The sequence below is a fragment of the Vipera berus genome (genome assembly GCF_964194415.1).
Source record: "Vipera berus genome assembly, chromosome: 17".
NCBI classification, from domain to species: Eukaryota; Metazoa; Chordata; class Lepidosauria; order Squamata; family Viperidae; genus Vipera; species Vipera berus.
This window is the reverse complement of record NC_138220.1, coordinates 379205-399502: the sequence shown is the minus strand read 5'-3', so window position 1 is coordinate 399502 and position 20298 is coordinate 379205. Positions and strand designations below refer to the sequence as shown.

Here is a 20298-nt window from a genome sequence, read left to right as displayed (position 1 = left end):
GCTTATTTTTTTATTACTATTTTTGCAGCATCACTCTCGGCTCAAAAGGAAGAGTACAAATTGGGGTCCTTGGTGGTTTGTCTTGCAGGCGTTTCAGGACCCAGCCAGGTAACAGATTCAGTGCTGGTGAAGATGAATCCGTGGAAGCACTGGCAAGGCTCCCCAGTTGGGTCGTGAAACATCTGCAAGAGGACAGCCATGTTCAGAGAGCGCCGAGGACCCTATGGGAGAAGACCCCCTGCAACAAGGCAGGCAGATTCAGTTATAGCAGTGAGGAGGGAGGCGCCATGGGAAGACCTGAAGGACCAGGTTTTAAATTTTTATAAGTTCTAGTTTACGTGAGTGGAAAGCCGATAAGTATGGGAGTAAATATAATGTTCCAAAAATTCTTAAGAGATAACTCCAAAAAATTGGCACAAGTTGACAGCTATAACTGTGTAACCAATTTTTTCTGATGGACATTGCAGCAACGCAGAATTTTGCCAGAGCATGCGTGGTAGAAGGGTTTGAGTCCTGGAGGAAGAAAGCCTACTTAAAAATTGTTTGCCCTCCCTGGCAACCTCTCTCATAGGGGGAGAATATATGCTGACCTGTAGACTCGGTATAACTCGGTATAGCTCACAGTACAATAAAACACGTGAGATATCTTCGTCTTCCTTCGGTCCTTCCACCGTGACCTGAAGACGTGGTTGTTTCAACAAGCGGGTCTGGACTGACTACAATTTTTAATTAGGCTTTTTACTGGGTTAAATTGTAATTTTGTATTTATTGTTTAATTCTTTTAAATTTTTTACTCTATGTTTTTTAATTTTTATTGTTGTGAGCCGCCCTGAGTCCTCAGGGAGGAGGGCGGCATATAAATTTAATAAAATGAATGAAATGACTTCTCCTTTCCCACATACACGTGCCCGTTCTGCTAATGTGAACTCTGGACGGAGGCGCCATGGGGAGACCTAGTTGGGACACGTAACCCAGGAGTAGCTCCGCGGGGGGCTTGGCGCTTCCGGGGTGCCACTAATCCAGGGGTTGCTCCAAACTGGGCAACGTTTAAGACGTGGGGACTTCAACTCCCAGAATTCCCCAGCCAGGAAGACCGCCCATCTTAAAAAACAGCCGCAGTTTGAGAAACGCCGCTCCTAAAATGTCTCGGCGCCTGCGCAAAAGAAGCCGAGCGGTGGGGGGGGGAATCGGCGTGACGTAGCGGGAAAGAGGGCCGGGCCTCTGCGCGTCCCTTAGAGGACGTCATCCCCGCGCGCCGGAAGCGGCCGGCGGAGCGAGCGAAGATGGCGGCGCCCGGGGGAGCCGAGGAGGGCTGGCCCGAGCTGGCGGCGGCAGCGGCGGGCGGGCGGCGGGAGTTGCGGCTGGAGGCCGGCGAGGCGCTGGAGCGGCGGGTCCGCAAGGCCGGCGGTCGCCTCCCGGACGCTCTGGGCGAGCTGGGCGCGGCGCTGCGCTCGCTGGAGATCCGCGGCTGCCCGGAGCTACGCGAGCCCGGTGCGGCGCTGGGCCTCCTCTCGGGCCTGCAGGCGCTGGCGCTGCCCGCCTGCGCGCTGGGGCCGGCGGGGCTCTCCCTAGCCGGGCGGCTGCTCCCGGCCACGCTGCGTTCGCTCGATCTATCGGACAACGGCCTGGAGGCGCTGCCGCCGCAGCTGGGCGGGCTGGACGGTGCCGGGGAGGAGGAGGAGGAGGGGGGCGGGGAGGCGGTGGCGGCCCTGCCCGAGTTGCGGGTGCTGAACCTGCGCCGCAACCGGCTGCGCGGCCTGGGCCCCGGGCTGGCCCGCTCGGCACCCGCGCTGCAGGAGCTGCTGCTGGGCGGGAACTTGCTGCGGGCCCTCCCGGGGACTATGCTGCCCCCGCCGCCCGCCCAGAAGGGTCGCCGTCCTGGCCCGCCGCCCTCGCCCCTGGCGCTTCTGGGCCTGCTGGAGGCGTCCGGAAACGAGCTGGAGGTGCTGGGCGCCGAGGTGGCCCGTTTGGCTGGGCTGAAGGTGAGCCAAGGTGGGAGGGAATGACGGCGCCGGTAGATCCCCATCAAAGCAGAGGCCTGCATATGTGTAGGGTCTCCTGCTCGAGCTGCAGGTTGGACTAGTCTAAAGGAACTTCCAACTCTGTTATACTGTATTCTGAGGTCCATACTCAAAATAACGAGGAATTTCCTGACAGTGGAACAGTTTAACAAACTGTGGATGCTCCATCACTGGAGGCCTTCAAGAAGAGAATAGACAGCCGTTTGTCTGGAATGGCCAGGGGCTGGACTAGAAGACCTCGGAGGTCCCTTCCAACCCAAGGATTCTATGTTCTACCTTAAAAGTCATAAAAGGACCAACTTTGAAGACCCCTGCCCCAGTGATTTACTCTCTTTTGCACTCTTTCCTTTGTTGAAACACTTAGCTCTATTTTCTTTCTCCAGACTTTGGACGTCTCCAATAACAAGCTCTCCGAAATCCCAGCGGAGCTGGCCGACTGCCCCAAACTGAAGGACGTCAACCTGAAAGGCAACGCCCTCAAGGACAAACGGCTGGAGAAGATGGTGAACGGCTGCCAGACCAAATCCATCTTGGAGTATCTGCGCCGAGGGAGAAGCAAACAGGAGGGTGGCCCCGAGAGGGAAGAAAGCCGGAAAAAGAAGCGTGAAAAGAACAAGAAGAAAACGGGCAGCGATGACGAACTGGAAGATGCCCCAAAACTGCTTGTGAAAATTCTTCACATCTCCGACAACCCGGCACCATTGGTGGTGAAAGCTGGCCTCAGTGTGAAAGACGTCCGCCCTTACATTGTGTGCTGTGTGGTGAAAGGCATGGATTTCAGCACTGGCAATGCTCTGAAGAGGTTCCTCTCTGTGCAGGTGGGGCTCCAAAAAGGACACTAAGCTCTTTGGGGCAGGAATAAGCCAGGGAGGGAGGGGCAAAGTTAGGGGGAAAGCCGTACAATTCTGCTTGGTACTCCAAAGCTGATCATATTAGGTAGAACAAAGTTGTGTTATCCCCTTGCTTAACTTAGACTAACGAGGTGGGTGTATTAGTGAATCACCACTTAAGCAAAGATGATTAAAGAGCTGAAGGTTAAACTATGCAAAGAACGGTTGCAGGAATTGGGTACGTCTAGTGAAAAGAAGGATTAGGGGTGACATGACAGCATCTTCCAATATTTGAGGGGCTGGCGTAAAGAAGAGGGGGGTCAACCTATTCTCCAAAGCCCAGAAGGCAAGACAAGAAACCCCAGAGAGAAACTAAACAAGGAGAGAAGCAACCTGGAACTAAATAGAAATTTCCTGACAGAACAATTAACCAGTGGAACAACTTGCCTCCTGGAGTTGTGGATGCTCCAACAGTGGAGATTTTCAAGAAGAGACTGAAATGGTCTAGGTTTTCCTGCTTCAGCACGGGTTAGACTTCAAGACCTCAAGGTCCCTTCCAACCCTCACTTTCTAGGTTCTGTCTCCCCCAGTTTCATCTTTGCTGCTGAGCATTTTTACATTCTGTTCTTCCCATGTAAAAAAACAACAACAACCTGGGGTGTTCTGTTCTGAAGTGGGGGAGTCTGTTTTCCTGATCAGGCAGCAGGATCTAAGCTTGAAATGCGGTAAAGGAATAGTTCAAAATAAATCTAAAGCTGCTGGTTTTTTTTAAATCTCACAAACAGACAAAACTCCACGAGGACATTTGTGAGAAACGAACAGCAGCCACCATTGCGACTCACGACCTGCAGCTGGTGAAAGGTCCGCTTGTTTATGAAGCTCGGGCCCCAGAGGACTTGAAGGTGGGCTGTGCTCCAGCGGAGGGTTTCTGCAGAGAAGGGGGAGCAGGAGGAGGGGTCCTTGGTACTCCCTTAGCATGCTTGCTTTCCTTGCGGACATTTCAGGACCCATTTAGGCAATGTCATCAATGCTCTGCCTTTTAGCCCTGATGACGTTCCCTAGTTGGGTCACGAAAAGAAACAAGCCAGCTCAGAGAGCACCCAGGACCCCACAGTAGTAAGTTGCTTGCCTGTTTCTGCCTCAGTCTTTCTCTCTGGAGCTGCCTGAAATCCTGCCCACTTTGGAACCGATGTGATGAAACCTCTCGCAACGCTTCTTGTTTTTCAGATCGTCCCCTTGGGCCGGAAGGAGACAAAGGCCAACGATCTCCTCCGCCAGTTGCAGGCCGAAGCTGAGGAGCAACGGAAGCAGAAGAAAAGGCAGAATATCTCTGGATTGTACAAGTGCGTCATAGGTTCGAGGCAGAGGAGAAAAAGGAGGGTGGAGCACGGCTTCAAGAGTTACCACGTCTGTAGATTAAACAGGGTTTCCTAAAAGAAACAAAGATTTTGTGCTCAAACTCAAATTCTTCATTAAAATTTAGATTTAAGTTGAATATTTTTACCTATTTAATATGCACCGTTTAATGTCATGTAAAGAAAAAAAATGTTTTCCTTACGTTTTAAAATAAAACCCAGACAGGTGTTGGAAACCCCAAACCCTGTTGCGAAACCTCTTGCGGCTCAAATTCAATTCAGTTCCTAAAGACGTATTTTGACCGGCCCCTCGGCCGGTAATTTCAGAGATGCATTTAAAAAAAATGCCCTTCCAAGTTGTCTTGTTTTTATTTGACCACAATAGTGTCCTAATTGGGCCTTCTTCCTTCCAATTTTGGCAGGTACCTTCAGCTCCTGGACGGGAAAGAAAATTACCCCTGTCTGGTTGATGCGGAAGGTGCCGTGATTTCGTTCCCTCCTATTACGAACAGTGAGAAAACAAAGGTGAGGAAGGGGCTGGACGGAGCAGCGGATGGGGGAGGGGCTGGGATTCCTGCAGTATTGAGACCAGTTCTTCAGTCTGCAAATCACAATCGAGCCAGCCTTGTGTAAATGTATTGTAATCTAGGAGGAAACATAGTACAGGGAGTCCTTACAAGCACAGTTTGGACTTGATTGCACTGATGCTGTCACCCAGTTGGGTCATGAAACGTCTGCAAGGAGACCACCAAGCTCAGAGGGCACCCAGGACCCCACAATCCTCATAAATTCATGCCGTTGGCCAAAGCGCCTGAATTTGGTTGTGTGATTATGAAGCCGAAGCATCGTCAGTGCATGGACTGGTTGAAAATCACTTTTTCCAGGCTGTTGCAAGTTTGAACAATCGCTAAATGAATAGTTGTAAATTTAGGACTTCTTGTAAATGCAGGGTTGGGTTTTGTTCATGTTTCCATTTGGTCTTTTGAAGCTTGGGAAAACCACCACCGATTTGCTTGTCGAAGTGACCAGTGGCACGAACCTCCAGCTGTGCAAAGATGTGATGGACACTCTCATTGTGGTACGTCCTCCTTCCCCTCACCCTTCCCCGCTTCTCACGCCAGCACTGGGAACCATGGGCCTCGGGCTGTCAGGAATTGCGCCTCGACCCTGGACCCAGCCCCCAGCTGGGACCACAAGGCCTGCATCCAGCCTAATAACAGGTTCACGGCCATAATGGAACCTGCCAATTCCAGTCCAAAGTCGTGACAGGACGTAAAGCAGGTTGAGTCACATGACCTGGCCTATTTTATGGCCTTTTTGCAGCAAATGTGGCGATCTGAAAGTAAACTCTGCGGTCATTAAGCGAGTCCGTTGCTCACATGGCCGTTTTGGCCAAAACCCAGGAGGAAACAGTGATTTCAGCAAAACTGTCATAAATCATGGCTAGCTAACAGCAGGGCACTGCAAACAGTCATAAATGCTGGCCAGTTGCCGAGCGCCCAGAATTGACCGGGGGGGGGGGGGGTAATGGAACTCCAGAATCAGGTCTTAAATAGTGTTTTGTTTTTGGTGTTTGTTTGGAGGGGGGCATCCATCATAACTAAATGGCTAGTCCTAAGTGGAGGACTACCTCCATATAAGCTGAGAGCGCGTTCCCCTCGGGATTCTTGCTTTTCGTGGAGCCCAGAACCACCCCTGGTGCTGGGACCACCTTCTGGGGTTCTGTCCTTCTCGGGAAAACAAATGATCTTTATTATGGCAGTTATTCCTTATTTTTGAATTGCAGAAAATGGCCGAGTTGAACAAGTTGACTGCAGTCCACCAAGACAGCGAAGCCGGCTTGGATCACGAAATCCTCGCGCCCGAAGGCAGCCCCCCAAGCCCCCCGGTGGTCTTGGAGCAGGTCCGGGTGGTGGACGCAGAAGGGAACTTAAAAGTCCTTTATCCCTCAAAGACGGATCTCCACAGCTCCCTCCTCGCCGTCCTTCATTAAGCTCGGCTGGTGAAATGCGTCACTCAGCCGTTTTCCCTAGGACTCCACCTTGGACTTTCCATAAAAGGTTTTTTTTTGGGGGGGGGGTGTCCCGCTGCTCGGCTCATTCACCACAGCAGGAAGCACTGAGCTATTTTAAGCTGCATGAATTTGAGAGAGAGAGAGAGAGAGAGAGATTCGGATGTTTAGCTTGCTTTAATCCCCCCTACTCAGATGGGGGGCTGGTCAGTTTTGGTCCCTTGCCAATCACGGCACATCGGGCGAGGTTATTTTCGCCAACCGATTCCTTCCTGCGGATATAATTTTGCTGTGCTGTGTGATTGTGTTCCTTCCATGGGAAAGAGGTGGGTGGGTGAGTGGTCTCCCTGAGTGCAGGTGAAATGGGGGAATCTCCTAGGGGGGGAAGGAACCCCAGTGAAAAATCACCGGAGGGTATCTTTTCCCCTATCACATTCTTTCCTTCCCCTTCTCCGTAATGTGGGTTCTCCGGGAGAATAGGGATGCCGTGTCTTCCCCAGCTTGGCCTTTGCCCCCTCCCAGCTGTGGGGTCCTTGCTGGTGTCTAAGCTTGGTGGTGGTCTTGCAGATGTTTCGTGACCCAGCTAAGTAACATCATCAGTGCTAGCTGAGGGTTGGTTTCTAGTTGGGTCATGAAACATCTGCAAGAAAACCAACAAACTCAGAAAAAAAGCACCTGCTTGCGTTCCAGGTTGTAGGGAAACAACCCTGATTTTTAAAATCTGAATTTCCCCTTAAAAATACACCTCCAAACATAAGGCATTGTGCAAGCAAATTTTACTGGAAATTAAAGCTGTCTCAATTCCCAGCTTTGGGGCACCAATAATTCCTCCCTTAAAATAAAAAAAAAATGTTTGAAATCTCAGTCTTGGTGTCTTGTTCAGCAATGGAAGAACTGCAGTGCCCGAATCTCAGTTGGCAGCCCTAGGGGTGGTGGAGGAGAGCAAGCAGCGCCAGCCCTGCAGAGCAGGCCTCAGCTGGCTTTCCTCACCTCTTGTGTTAATAGCCAGCAGCGAATTTGGGGGTCACACCCAGTAAGTAAAAAAATGAGTCGGAGGACAGTGGCTTTCAATCAGCATGTCCCAGAACACTGACATACTATGGGCTTGTTTCTGGTGTTACCCAAGATTTGGTTCAGAATGGCCTTGTTCATGTTTTAATATTTATATCATAAATGAACTATCTCTTTTAAAACTTTGTTGTGCACCTTGGCTACTTGTAGAGCAATACAGCAGATCGTAATAATAAGCTGACCACAATCATTTTTTAAGGGCCTTTTCAACTGGTCAAAACTGTCCTTTGCTGGGTGCAGTTGCCCCAAAGCACCACCAGAGGGCTGCCCTCGAGCTGCCATAGCACAGAACAACCACAAGAGGGCAGCAATCAAGAGCCTTTGTAATACTGGTAGTTCCTCCACCAGGGAGGGCAGTTCCCAGCCTTTTTGGAACCTGCAATTTTAATTGGAGCATTTTTTTTTAATTTAGGGGCCGGGTGGTGAAGCTGCAAAGGGAAAGGCAGACAATTATGGATGGCAAAAGAGAGCAAGCTGCTAAAGAAGCGAGTGCAAAGTGACCAACAAGCCTTAAAGGAAGAGTCTGGAGCAAACTCCCTGGGTTTCTCCAGTGTTAAAGTATGTTGTGGGAATGCACAATGTTGTGGGAGTTGGGGGTCAGGCAGCTTCCCAGGAGCCTTCCAGACGGAGCTGGGCAGGGGTCTCCATGTTGGGAGAGCTCTGGAATCGGGGCAGAGGCGGAGCCTCTTGAGACCCAGACCCACCTTCAGCCCCCTCCCTTCTCCGTGCTGGAGAAAATGGGAGGGGCGGTCATTTGGCCCCTTATGCCCCCCCCTCCCTGCCCTTCCAGCTCTGCAAACATAGCTTTGCAGCAAAGGCCTCCCCTCCCTGGCTGGGGAGTGGGGGAAGAGGCCGGCCAGCCTGCCATGCAAGAGGGGTGGGCTGCAAAGAGGGCCCCTCCCTTGTTGCTCCTGGCCTGCTGCCAAGCCTCCCCTTCTGTTTGGCTTGGCAGAGGCCCGGCCCTCCCATCAGATTTTGTGCTTGGGGGAGTTTTGTCTTCTCCTCTTCGTGGGTCTTTGCCCACCCGGGAAGCGGAGAGGAAACCAGAGCTGGGAAGTCCTCAGCCACAATTTGCCCTCCAGACTTTTTTTGCTGGGAAGAGGAAATGGGTTCGAATCTTGCAAGAGTTTGCGCTCAGCTGAGCTTCAGAATCTAGAATGGGGCACCCCTTCTTTCTAACAAGAGTTTCCTCCCCTGAGCTCCACCTCCCATCATCCCCAGTGACTGGGTTCCAGCACCCAAGCCTCCCAAAGGACAGAAAATGAGACTCGTCAGAAGGTCGCAAAAGGGGATCACGTGGCCCCAAGACTGCGACCATCGTAAATGCAAGTCAGTTGCCCAGCGTCCCAATGTGGATCCCGTGACCGCGGGGGATGCTGCGGCAGTCATTAAGTGTGAAAAACGGCCCCAAGTCCCTTTTTTCAGTGCCGTTGTAACTTTGAATGGTCGCTAAACGCAGCACTGTAAAATTATTCTGTGAAACTCGTTCCCTCCAGCAAAGTAACAGGAGAATAACAAACTTTAAAATAATTTGATTTTTTAAAACACGGTAACAAAGAAAGTAACAAACTAACCCTGATTGGTGGGGGCTGTTCTCTTAGATTTGGATATCAGAGCTCAGTGCCCCCCTTGTCATTTTTCTCCTTGCAGCCCCCTCCTCAAAAAGAGGCCCATATTTTTTCTAAGCATCCCTCCTAACTTGGGAGGGGGCTGGATTAAAAATGGAGGGGTCAGAAAACATGGTTCCTGGGGGCTAGCAATCCAAAGAGGATTGGTGTGGGGCTAAGACTCTTTATTAAAGACCTCTTTTGGGTCTGGGGGGGGTAACAAAATCCAGCCCAGGAATGCAGACACCCTAGCAGGCCTGTGGCAAGAGAACCCCCCCCCCTCAGCCTCTTATTAGATACTCTGAAAAATCTGGATGTGCAAAGGCGGAGGGGGGGGAGACACTGCTCCCCCTTCCTGGCCCCTCCCACCCAGAATTCACCCCCTCCCCCTGTGTTTTCTTGGCTGCAACCTCCTGCCCTTTTCTCCTTCTGTAAAGTTGGAAACTTCAAAAGTGTTTTGAAAAGGGGGGGGGGGCAGAGAGGAAAGGACACCCTGCCAAGTTGGGGGAAAGGGGGAGAGAGCAAAAAGAAAAGGGGGAGAGCAAAGGAGGGAAAGAGAATGAGAAAAAAAGAACGAGTGTAAGAGGGAAGAGGCTGAAAGAGTAAGAGAATGAAAGAGAGCAAAAGAAAAAAAGAATGAAAGAAAAAAGGGTGGAAGGGCAAAAGAGAAAGGGGAAAAGAGAGTAAAAGAATGACAGAAAGAGAACTGTTGAGACAAAGGGAAAAAGGGAGTGAGCAAACAGAAGTGAGAAAGGAAGGACCTTCCACTCTTTTAAGATTTTGCAAACTTCCCTCTTACTTTTTTTTTCCTGCAAAGATTTCCTCTGTTCCCCCCTTTTTATATATATATGTGTGTGTGTGTATATATATGTTCAAAAGACTTGACAAATATTTATTATATATATATATATATGTATGTATGTGTGTGTGTGTGTGTGTGTGTGTTATATATAGTGTTACATACATATAGTGTTATATACATATATATAGCGTTATACACACACACACACACACACACCCCACACACCCTCTTTTAAGGAATCTACCCAGATCTCCGAGCCTTGGGGAGGACCCAGAAGTGAACTGTCCACCAACCCGGAAGATTTGAACTAGCCACCCAGCAAAAGGGAGGGGGGGAACGCTAGATGTACCATCCCACCTTCAGGCGGGGGGGGCGGGGGGGAAAAACCCACCACCCGCTCTTCCCCTCCCCCCCCAGAAAACCCCTGAACGGATGAATTTTTGAGAAATAATAACGCCCAGCCCTTCCCTCTCCGCAGAGCCCCCTCCTCCGTCTCAGGTACCCGGCCAGAGCGCTTCTTTCTTCTCTGACTTCTTGAACTCCAGAAGGCGGCGGGGGGGGGGGCGTGGGGAGGGAGGGGTCGGAAGGAGGAATAGAGTTTGGAAAAATGTGTCCGTCTGGGGCAAACTTGCCGGCGCCCCCTCTTCTGGCTCTGCAGGTCAGTGGCCGGAGGAAGCGGGGGGGGGAGGCGAGGGGGTCTCTCTCTCTCTCTGTGTGGGTGGGGGGCTCTACTGGAAGGAGGGGTCTCTGTCTCCTGCAAGGGGGGGGGCGTTTGCAAAAGGGGAGGCGGCTGCGCGCTTTGGCGGGGCCACCCAGCCTGGCTCGGGTGGGGGTCTCCTCTCGGCCCCCTCCCCAGAGGAAGGAGGAGGAGGAGGAGGAGGAGGGAAAGAGGAAGGCTGGAGGGGGCGCCCCCTTTTCCCTTTGCAGACGGCTGGCGGCGGAGGGGCAATTTGCAAGTCGAGCATGTCTGTTCGCATAGGAAGTCTCGCTTTTTTTTTTAAATAAATAAAAAGCCGGGCTATTCAAAAACCGCGATCGGGGGATCGAGAGAGAAAGCGGATCCTGAAAAGAAAGAGAACCATGCTGATCCAGGAGCCCCTTTGGGGCGCAGCCTTCCGGCCGGGAACCCTCCCCGAGCAATGAGAGACGATGGCTGAGAGGAGAGAGGTGGACTTCTTCCTGATTTCGATTCTTCTTCTTCCCCCCCCCCCCGCCGGTCTCTTCCCTGGGGGGGGCTGCCTGGCGCGGTGGGGAGGAGCCCCCCCCAAACCCCCCCCCGGCGGGCTCCCCTTCCCCCCCCCCTCCCCAGATCTGCAGAAGATGGCGTCCCCGGCCTGTTTTAAAAATAACACTGGCTGCCATTTTTTTTTCCTGCCCTCTTTTGTCTGCGATTTTCCAGCAAAAGCGGCCGGGCGGGGGGGGGAGGCGAGGGGGGGAGGCGAGGGGGGGAGGGGGGCGCCTTTGGGGGGCTTTTTTCCCACCCCCATCCCCAAAGAGGGAAAAAAAATCTGATTTTTTTCTTTCTCCCCCCCCCAATTTGCGGCGATGCGGCGGAGTTCGGCTCTGCGTCCTGCTCCGCTGGGGTGTCCGGGTGGCCTGGCCTGGGACCCGACCTCGGGGAAGGGTCGCCGGGGGAGTCTGGCCCGAGCCCCCCCCGCCTCCGTCCCCCTCCTCTTTCCTTCCACGCGTGTCGGGGAGGGCGCGTGGGACCCGGAGGAAAAGGCAGACTGGAAGCGGGGGGGGGGGAAAGCCACGGGAAATGCAAAATGTTTCTTTTCGTGTAGTTGGCTGGCTGGGGGTTGGTTTATTTATTTTTTTTATTTCCCTTTCTTGCTCCAAAATGGTGGGAATCCGTGTGCGTTGTTCTTTCCTTCCTTGTCTTCCTGCAAAATATATATATATATATATATATTGAACGATGCCACGTTTGCTGAGAAATAACCGAGGAAGTTTTCTGCACGGTTAATGTGTGGGGTTATTTTACAGGGTGGGCGAGTTTAACAAACGGGGAGATTTGCCTCCCAGGTGTGTTTGTGTGTTGTTTTTCCTGTGCTTTTCAGGGATTCGGGGCTTGTAAGAAGGGGTTCGGCTTTGTGTGAAATAAATACATATGCGTTTATGCGGAGGCTTCGTCTTTTCCCTACTTGTGCGATCCTGGTGTATAAATGTATCCTGGTTAACGTCGGAGTTTGTTTTCCTGGGATGGCAGAAAAGGGGAGAGGGGTCCAGCAGGAATTTCTTGGGGGGGGGGAGACGGCTAAGATGATCTGTGTGTGTGTGTGCACGCGAGTGTGTGCGGTGGCTATTTGGGAAAAAATGGTGCAAATTCTCTTTCCCCCCCCCCCCACTGGCTGCATTTAATCTTCAGGAGGTGTGTTTGTGTTTTGGTGTGTATTTCCTTTTGTTCGTGTTATTTTGCAGCAGTTTAGGGGCGGCCTGTGTGGGTGGGGGTCTCCGTCCATAATCTGAAATATTCCTTCTTTTTCATAGCTGCCAAATCCAGTTAAAACTCAGGTTTTTCATTCCTGCCACTCCAGGTGTGGAGGGAGGGAGGGAGGGAGATTTTTGGGGTGCAGGAGTTTGGGGCTGTGGGGCAGAGGGGGGATGTTGGGGGTCCCTTCTCTGTTTATTTTTCCCTGCATAAAAAGAGGTCATTTTAGGCTGTGAATGGAACCCCCCCCACATGGCTGATCTATCTGGAATGCTACACAATGCAGCCAGTCCTCAATTTTCAACTGTTCATTTAGTGACGGTTGGAAGTTACAATGGCACTGGGGGAAAAGTGCCTTAAGGCCGTTTTTCATAGTTATGACCGTTGCTTGGCAACTGTCTCACATTTATGATGGTTGCAGTGTCCCGTGATCACTTTTGCGAACTTCTGACAAGCAAAGGTCAATGGGGCAATCGGATTCACTTAACACCCAGGTCGCTAACTGAACAATGGCAGTGATTCACTTAACAACTGTGGCAAGAAAGGTCGTAAACTGGGGTAAAGCTGTGGTCGTAAATTGCGAATACCAATAATTGCAATTTTTTTTTCTTTTAAGCAGGAGCGGGGTTTGGTGAACTGTGACTGATGCAATTTGGGGGGGCTTCAGCATAAGTTTGGAGGTGTTGGGTGCCGAGAGGGACCCCTCGCTTGCCCTAACCGTGTTTGTTTAGCTGTTAAGCTGCGTTTAGGGGTTAAAAATGGGGCTTTACTTCTGGAGTCTGGCCTGTGTTTTGGAGAAGTTGGGTTTAAGCCGACCCACCTTCAAAGCTGGTCCTTCAAGAAAAGATTGGATGGCCATTTGTCTGGGGTGGTATAAGGGCTCCTGCCTTGGACAGGGGGCTGGACTAGATGGCCCCTCATGGTCCCTTCCAGCTCTAGCATTTTTTTTATTCAGTTCTGAAGAGGCTCAGGGTCTTGAACGAGGACCCCAGCAGGCTGAAATTAGGGCACCAGGAAGGTCAATTGACTGGGAAATTGGAAGCTTGGGAAGGAGGCCGGAGAGGAAATGTCCATTCTGTCTCTGGTGCGAGTCTTGTTTTTCCGACCAGCTTGTGTTCCACATTCCCTAGTAAAGGATGACTAATTGCGCTAAACGTGAAACCAAGTGAATTTTCCACCTCTTAAATCAGGGGTCTCCAAACTTGGCAACTGCAAGCCTTGTGGACTTCAATTCCCAACACCCCCTAGCCATCCATGCCTGTTTCTTTTCTCCCACTCCCTAGAGCGGAGAGATTGCAGAGGAAAGGACCACAAGAGAGTAAGCAGGGCATACAGTGGGGATACATATCAAAAGGAATGCGTTATTGCCAAGGAAGTCTGGAAGTTGAAGTTCATCCATCTTAAAGTTGCCCAGTTTGGAGACCCCTGTCTTAAAGCTTTCCAGGTATTTCGTTCCGTTTTATTCAGTTATATATTGTTTGATGGAACATATCCCAGATTTAGAGAAAGGCAAATCTATCTGCCTTGTACCTGACAAAATAAGTCAAGGGCTGCCTGTAAGATGGGAGGGGGAAAAACTGGAGAAATGTCTAAACGTATGTATGTATTCTAACGTGCATTTGAAAAAAGAGTTTCCCTTCAGATATACATACCGGTGTCTCTGATTTACATTTGGAGAACTGCAAATATCAAACAATTGCAGTCTTGAGGGATTTTTGAGTTTTTTCCCCCTAGCCCCAATCTGTTTGAGTCTTCCCCCCCCCCCCTACTATCTACTAAGGTGAAAAACCTTTCAGCAAAGTTGCAAATGTGAATTTTAGGGGATTTTTTTCCCTTCTGTGGTCTTAAAGGAGGTGTGTTTAATTTGCTCATTTACTTAATTTCTTTAATGAAGCAAAGCAAACAAATTAAAAAGAGCATGTCTGCTGTACTCGCATCTGAAATGTTTTGAAAATCCAAGTTAGACTGAAACTTTTGAACAGGGAAAAATGTAAATAATAGGAGTTCCCTGCTGGATGTGTTACACTGTTTCCGTTACAGTTTTATTTCTATTTGAAAACATGGTTTGTTTATGGCTTAGTGTATTTGTGGTTAAAGGAAATATCTCCTTAGTCTATCGGTTCAACCACCGAGATGTATAAAACAGAATTTATGGTGTAGTGTAATATATGAATCCAAGGTAAAGTCGCAAAATGGGCAAAACTCACAACAAAATGTCTTGCTTAGCAATGGAAATGTTAGGCTCTGTTGTGATTATAAGTTGAGGACTTTCTGTACTGTACAGCAAGCAAGGTGCTTTTTCCAGAATTGTATTTTTCCTCCCTCATAGCCGGGTTTTGCGGCTATGTTTCTAGTCCTCTGTGAGCAGCGCTGTCTTCCCATCTCTTTGTCTTCCCCTGTCTGTCTTCCAAGCTCTTCTTCTTAGCTTTTCATTGCCCTCAAATTTCTGCAGCCCCCATAAGCTGATGCCTCCCCGATTCGCCGCCATAACAAAGGAGGTTTTACTTATTTATTTCCCCTGGGTAGGAAGGGGGTCTAGCCCAGCATCACAGCTTGGAGGGAAAAAAATACATACACAAACATAGCCGAGTTCACACCAGGGGTTGGCCTGAATCTGCTATTCGAGTAGAAGGTTTGGCAAAACAGAGACTTCCTGTTAACCTGGTTTGATGGGGCATTGCTGGTGGGTTTCTTAACCTGGTTTAGGTTTAGCATGTTGAGGAATCAGCCTTCACACACCTGGCTAGGCTTCCCTAGGCTAGGGCATTCGCACTTCCCAGATGCCCTTTGACTCTTCTGAGGTAGACTGCCCCGCCACAGGAGGCTCCATGCCCTGCCCGGGCCCAGGCTCAGCGCTTGGCTGCCGTTTCTGTGTGAACAACCTGTTATTTCTCTCTATTTCAGCCAGGTGAGAGGCCGGGCGGCCTCCGAGGCAGAGCCTTCCCATGCCAGGGGCCGTAGCTTGTATTAACGGCAATTGGGTAGGATCTGGCGGAGGCCGGGGACCCCTCCCGGCCTGATCCCGGCGGCCGGTGCTTGTCCCTGCCTGTACCAGAAGGGACGGTCTGGAGTGCACAGCAACGCCCTGCTCGCCAGGGTTCAAGACGCCCCGTGAGTACCGAGTGCGGTTAACGTCTTCCCTTCTTGCAGGGCTGCAGCAGGACCCTGCGGTGGCCAGACCCGTCTCTCCGTCCCAGCCGCTCTTCCTTCCCCAGCTGAGGGCTGGGGCTTCGTGTGCAGCTGAGGTGGTCCTGTCCCCCGTTTCTTGAGTTTCAGCTATGGAGAAAGCAGGGCTGTGAAAATCAGCCTGCAGACGGTCCTTTCCAGGGGAATTCTGTAGGCCCTGCTGTTCTGGGGGGGGGGGGGAAACAAACCCCAGGCCCCCGGGGGTAGCTTCCTCCCCCTTCGGAAGGTCAATGCAGAAGCTCGGATGGATTGAAAAGTCAGCGTCCGCTAACCAGGGTTGATTCAGCAAGGGGTCTTTGTTGCTCTCTGAGCATGGTGGCTTCTTTGCAGACGTTTCCTGACCCAACTAGGGAACATCCTCAGTGTGTTCGCTTTCTTTTAAAACTCCAGCCTTCCTTTTCTCTCTGCCCACCTCAAATTATTCTTAACCCCAACCATCCTAGATAAGTTAGGCCATTAAAAAAGTGACCAGGATATTTCTGTGTGCCTTGGATGCTGCGATAGTTTGAACAGTCGGGATTGCTGAACAATTTGCTGAAAGACTCGGGTGGCCCAAACTGTAGCTGCGTTCACAATGTGGATAAATGGGTTATAAAAGGAGACAGATCTGGTCTTTTTTTTGGGGGGGGGGAGCAGGATCAAGAAAAGATGGCACAGAAAGAGGAAAGCGGGAGAAAAGACCCTTTGAAATCTGGGTGCATTTGGGCTTAGATGGGTACAAGACAAAGTGGTGAGATTCTGGCGGGTTTTCAGCTTTTCCCACCATGATAAAAACTGGCATAAATGATTGTACAAATCCCTTTGGCCTTGACCTGCATTTGCAACTGGTCCGGTGAACGTCAGTGTTGTCATTTCCAACCCCAAACAATCAATTTCTTTGCCGTCATTTGAGGGGTGGTTTCTAACCGGCGGTTGGCGCTGATTTTGAAGTGTGTTTTCTCAGTTGCGATTATTTAATTGCGTCGTTTAATCCATGAGCGCTGCAGTTAATTCGTCTCCTTGATTGTCTATTGTTGTTGTCATTGCTGGAGATTGCTTGGGAGTTTGGATGGACGTTGCAGTTTTATCAGGAACTCCAAAACAGGGTAAACCTTCTAAGTTTGTGTCTCTTGCAAAAAAAAAATCATTTCTTTGACAGCGTTGCGATTTCGTTTTCCAATTTCTCCCTGCCTTGAATTCTCCACTTGCAAAGCAAAGTGGGAAGAGTTTAAAAGTGGGCCCAAGAGCAGACACCCCTTTGTTTTGTGTGAGTATTTTTTATATATTTTATATATATTAGGTTACCTGCCAGAGTTAGAGTTTGGTGGAATTGGAAGATCTGAGTCTGTTTATTTTTCACAGGGGATTTTTTTTTCTAATCCTTCCCAACTGCACCAGTAAAGAAAAGCAGCCTTTTTTTTCCTTTCAGGAGGCCTGTATTTGGGGTGCCCCTAATTTGGGGGCGCTGCCAACCCTTCACTCAATAGTTTTGCTGGTCTTCATCCCGTCGCCAGGTTTTGGATGTGAAGGTTCCCGTACAATGTTCCTCTCTTGCTTTTTACCTGAAACTAGGTTTAAAAGTGGCTTGTGGTGTTAACCGGTCTTTTAAAAATATAATTTAACGGCTTCTCTTTGACCTTGGACCAAAAACAGCCAGTCCTCAACTTACGAACAAAATGGAGCCCAAAATTTATGATGCTAAGCAAGACTGTTAAGTGAACTGACCCCTGACCTCCTTCTTCCCCCCTCTATTTTTTCTCTCCAGAATGGCAGAACCGCGCTTTAACAACACCTACTTTTGGCCACCGCCTCCCACCATGCCCAGTCAGGTAAGAACCGCTTCCAGTTACCAGTTATTTTTTTTTATTAAGTTTCTAGTCCTCAAGAACCAACGCTCACCCTGCTGATTGGCTGGAGGCATGAAAGCGTCAATTTTTCCTACCCTCTTTGGAAATGCTAGGCCTGATCAGAACGATGAACGCAAGTCAAGGGGGCTTTGGGGATTAAACCTGATCCCACTGTGGGAGTCTGGGGGGTGGTATTTGCTGTGGGAGAACAGCAGCCGTTCCCCATTGGAGAACATAAAAGAAAATGAGCTTTTTATATGCCTATAATCACCAAGTAAGAGATAAATGTCATGTATTTATTTTTTCCTTCCTTCCTCCTTTTCTCCTTCCTTTCTCTCCTTCCTCTTTCCCTTCCTTCCTTCTCGCATTTTTATTAGTTTGTGTTTTTTTATTTTCTTCTAAAAATTTGAATAACATGTATTTTTAGAAAAGAGAATAGCATCCCTTGAATTGTTTTACTTTCAGCTATTTTTCTGTACGTCAGAAAAATGGGATATTAAATCTTCTTCCAAATTCCCATTATAATGGGAGGGAGATAAGAGCAACCACGTAGGTTCACAGACCTGGTGCTGTCCTCTTCCTTCTGGGAAGCTTTCTCCAACTATGCCATCCAAGATCTCCTAGTGGCACCCACACCAAAATGAACTGGTCTGACTCTACTTACCTTTGAAGTCCAGGCAAAGATTAGCAGAAACTCCTCAGTTGCGTTGAATCAGGGCTAGACAACCTTTTCTCACTGTCAAATTGTTGTTGGTCCTTAAATTTGCCTTGGCTGGTTCTCCACCACCTCTAGGGCTCCCTCTGTCAAACGCATGAATTGCGGGGTTCTTTGAAAGCTCATCTTGGCCTGCTGACATTTTTAAGCCACGATTGTCGGCTGTTCTGGGTTAGTCATTCTGTTCTCTCTTCTCTTTTGCGTCCAGCTGGACAATTTAGTCCTGATCAACAAAATCAAGGAGCAGCTTATGGCGGAGAAGATCCGCCCCCCTCATTTGCCCCCTACCTCAGTGTCTTCCCAGCAGCCCCTGCTGGTGCCCCCCTCGCCGGCGGAGAGCAGCCCGTCCATCATGTCCATTCCGAAGCTCCAGCAGGTCCCGGGGCTTCACCCCCAGGCGGTTCCCCAGCCGGACGTTGCTCTTCACGCGCGCCCGGCCACCAGCACAGTCACAGGTATGGAGACAAAAGGATGGGCGTTAGTCCTCATGGTTTTGATGATTGGGTGTCTTTTGACAAGCGTTGCGTTTATAATTTGTGGTTTATTTGAAAAAAATTAAGATCGGAGAATCGGGCTGAATCGAGGTGCCTCCTTTTCTCCAGCGCAGGATTTTGCTTAGCCTTTTTTCTTTCCCCCCCCCCCCCCGACTTTCAGGTCTAGGGCTCGGGTCCCGCACTCCCGCCGTCAGCACTTCCGAATCCAGTACAGGGACGGGCACCAGCACCCCTTCCACACCCACCTCCTCCAGTCAAAGCCATCTCATTGCCTCCTCCCCCACCCTCATCTCGGGGATCACCAGCCCCCCACTGTTGGACTCCATCAAGACAATCCAGGGCCACAGCCTGCTGGGGGCCCCCAAGAGTGAACGAGGCCGTAAGAAGATCAAGGCCGAGAACCCGTCGGGACCGCCGGTCCTCGTGGTCCCCTATCCCATTTTAGCTTCAGGAGACATCGGCAAAGAAGGGAAGACATACAGGTGGGTCTAAGGAAAAGGCTTCCGGTCACTGGGGCACCTCAAAACAAACGTGCTGTTTATTCTGCCATGTTTAGTTTCAAAGGGGGAAGTGGTTGTGTTTACATCCTCCAACTGTTGTAATTTCAGCCTCCATTTTTGCCAGCCAAGGACAGCATTTTCTCCTTGTGACCCCCCCCCCCAAGCTTGGGGTTCGGCGGTGTTCCTAACCCCTCTTCCTCGGTCCTCAGGTGTAAAGTCTGCCCGCTTACCTTCTTCACCAAGTCAGAGATGCAGATCCACTCTAAGTCGCACACCGAGGCCAAGCCACACAAGTGCCCGCATTGCTCCAAGTCCTTTGCCAACGCCTCCTACCTGGCGCAGCACCTGCGCATCCACCTGGGCGTCAAGCCCTACCACTGTTCCTACTGCGAGAAGTCCTTCCGCCAGCTCTCCCACCTCCAGCAGCACACCAGGTATGGCTCGCCCAGCACAGAGGACTTGGTACATTGACAGCGGGGCACCCTCCGGCCAGGCAATGGGGCAGCAGGGCAGCTCGAGCCATTTGGAGGGGAGCCAAGGGGTGGAGTTAAATGGAAGAGATGGGGTTACAAGGGAGGGACAGAGCTGCAAGGACAGGATAATGCAGCAATGTGCAATCAGACCTGTACTATACACAGCCTGTACTACACAGTTTGTGAATCTAGCTGGCAACTGCCCGAGAGCCCACTGCAATCTCTTGCATCCTTCTCAGCCTTTGAAAATTGTGCAAGGATGGAGCATGCTTTCAAGAAGAGTTTTTGGGTGTTGGTGAACGCTGGCGTGTCACCCCAAATCATTGCATGTCATCTTTGACATGTGTGTCTTAGGTTCACCATCATCTAAATTTTTGTTCCTCAAGATCACAGCACAGAATACGAGTCTCAGGGTGGAGAAGGTGCGGTGGCTTTGTGAAACTGATTCCTCTGTTTTGATGCATTTCAGAATTCATACTGGAGACAGACCGTACAAGTGCCCGCACGCCGGTTGTGAAAAGGCTTTTACACAGCTCTCTAATCTCCAGGTGAGTGGAAAAATTGGGGAAGCCAACAGGGGACGGTGAGAGACATACATGGGAAGTTGAGGCCACAGCTTGGATGCTGTTGCAGGGTGGGTGGCCTGCAAAACTGCCTACAGAGGCAGATGGGACTGTGCTTTACCTGTTTCTTATTCTCTCTCCTCCCATTTTCACCATCTGCAGTCACACCAACGGCAGCATAACAAAGACAAACCCTACAAATGTCCAAACTGCTACCGGGCATATTCAGATTCAGCTTCGCTCCAGATCCACCTCTCGGCGCATGCAATCAAGCACGCAAAGGCCTACTGCTGCAGCATGTGTGGACGAGCGTATACTTCAGTAAGTAAGCCCCTCTGAGCCGGGCCGCAGGTGTCATAGCAAAGTAAGGGTTTGCGCAAGGATTGAGGCGGCTGGTAAACGCCAAGCCCCAA

The 20298-nt window shown here is 50.5% G+C and overlaps 2 protein-coding genes across 6 annotated transcripts in view; both read left to right on the top strand.

Annotated features, from left to right (window-relative positions):
- Positions 1–1271: 1271 nt before the first annotated feature.
- On the top strand, positions 1272–7418 carry LRRC47 (leucine rich repeat containing 47). 2 transcript variants are annotated; one of them, XM_081341569.1, is made up of 7 exons: positions 1272–1982; positions 2405–2839; positions 3637–3753; positions 4079–4194; positions 4629–4731; positions 5195–5284; positions 5993–7417. In XM_081341569.1, the coding sequence occupies exons 1-7, from the start codon at positions 1284–1286 to the stop codon at positions 6197–6199; spliced, it is 1767 nt and encodes a 588-aa protein (XP_081197695.1). In that variant the 5' UTR covers positions 1272–1283; the 3' UTR covers positions 6200–7417. The 2 variants fall into 2 exon arrangements, with proteins under 2 accessions (XP_081197695.1, XP_081197696.1); XM_081341570.1 differs by lacking the exon at positions 3637–3753 and having other exon boundaries at positions 5993–7418.
- Positions 7419–10583: 3165 nt separating this feature from the next.
- Positions 10584–20298, top strand: part of ZNF362 (zinc finger protein 362) — a 12997-nt gene continuing 3282 nt past the window's right edge. Inside the window, exons 1-8 of one of the 4 annotated variants that reach the window (XM_081341545.1) lie at positions 15167–15239; positions 16346–16399; positions 17059–17122; positions 18064–18310; positions 18510–18831; positions 19059–19283; positions 19792–19870; positions 20048–20206. In XM_081341545.1, the coding sequence (XP_081197671.1) occupies positions 17060–17122; positions 18064–18310; positions 18510–18831; positions 19059–19283; positions 19792–19870; positions 20048–20206 (1095 nt within the window). In that variant the 5' untranslated portion in view covers positions 15167–15239; positions 16346–16399; position 17059. Of the gene's footprint in view, positions 10865–15030; positions 15240–16345; positions 16400–16494; positions 16561–17058; positions 17123–18063; positions 18311–18509; positions 18832–19058; positions 19284–19791; positions 19871–20047; positions 20207–20298 lie in introns of those variants that run through there. The other 3 variants (XM_081341546.1, XM_081341544.1, XM_081341543.1) reach the window with 3 other exon arrangements.

Excerpts from the sequence above, each read along its gene's own strand:
- LRRC47 (XM_081341569.1), top strand. The coding sequence starts at position 1,284 with ATGGCGGCGCCCGGGGGAGCCGAGGAGGGCTGGCCCGAGCTGGCGGCG. Across the intron at positions 4,195-4,628 it reads AATATCTCTGGATTGTACAA|GTACCTTCAGCTCCTGGACG; the intron begins GTGCGTCATAGG and ends CAATTTTGGCAG. Across the intron at positions 5,285-5,992 it reads TGATGGACACTCTCATTGTG|AAAATGGCCGAGTTGAACAA; the intron begins GTACGTCCTCCT and ends TTTGAATTGCAG.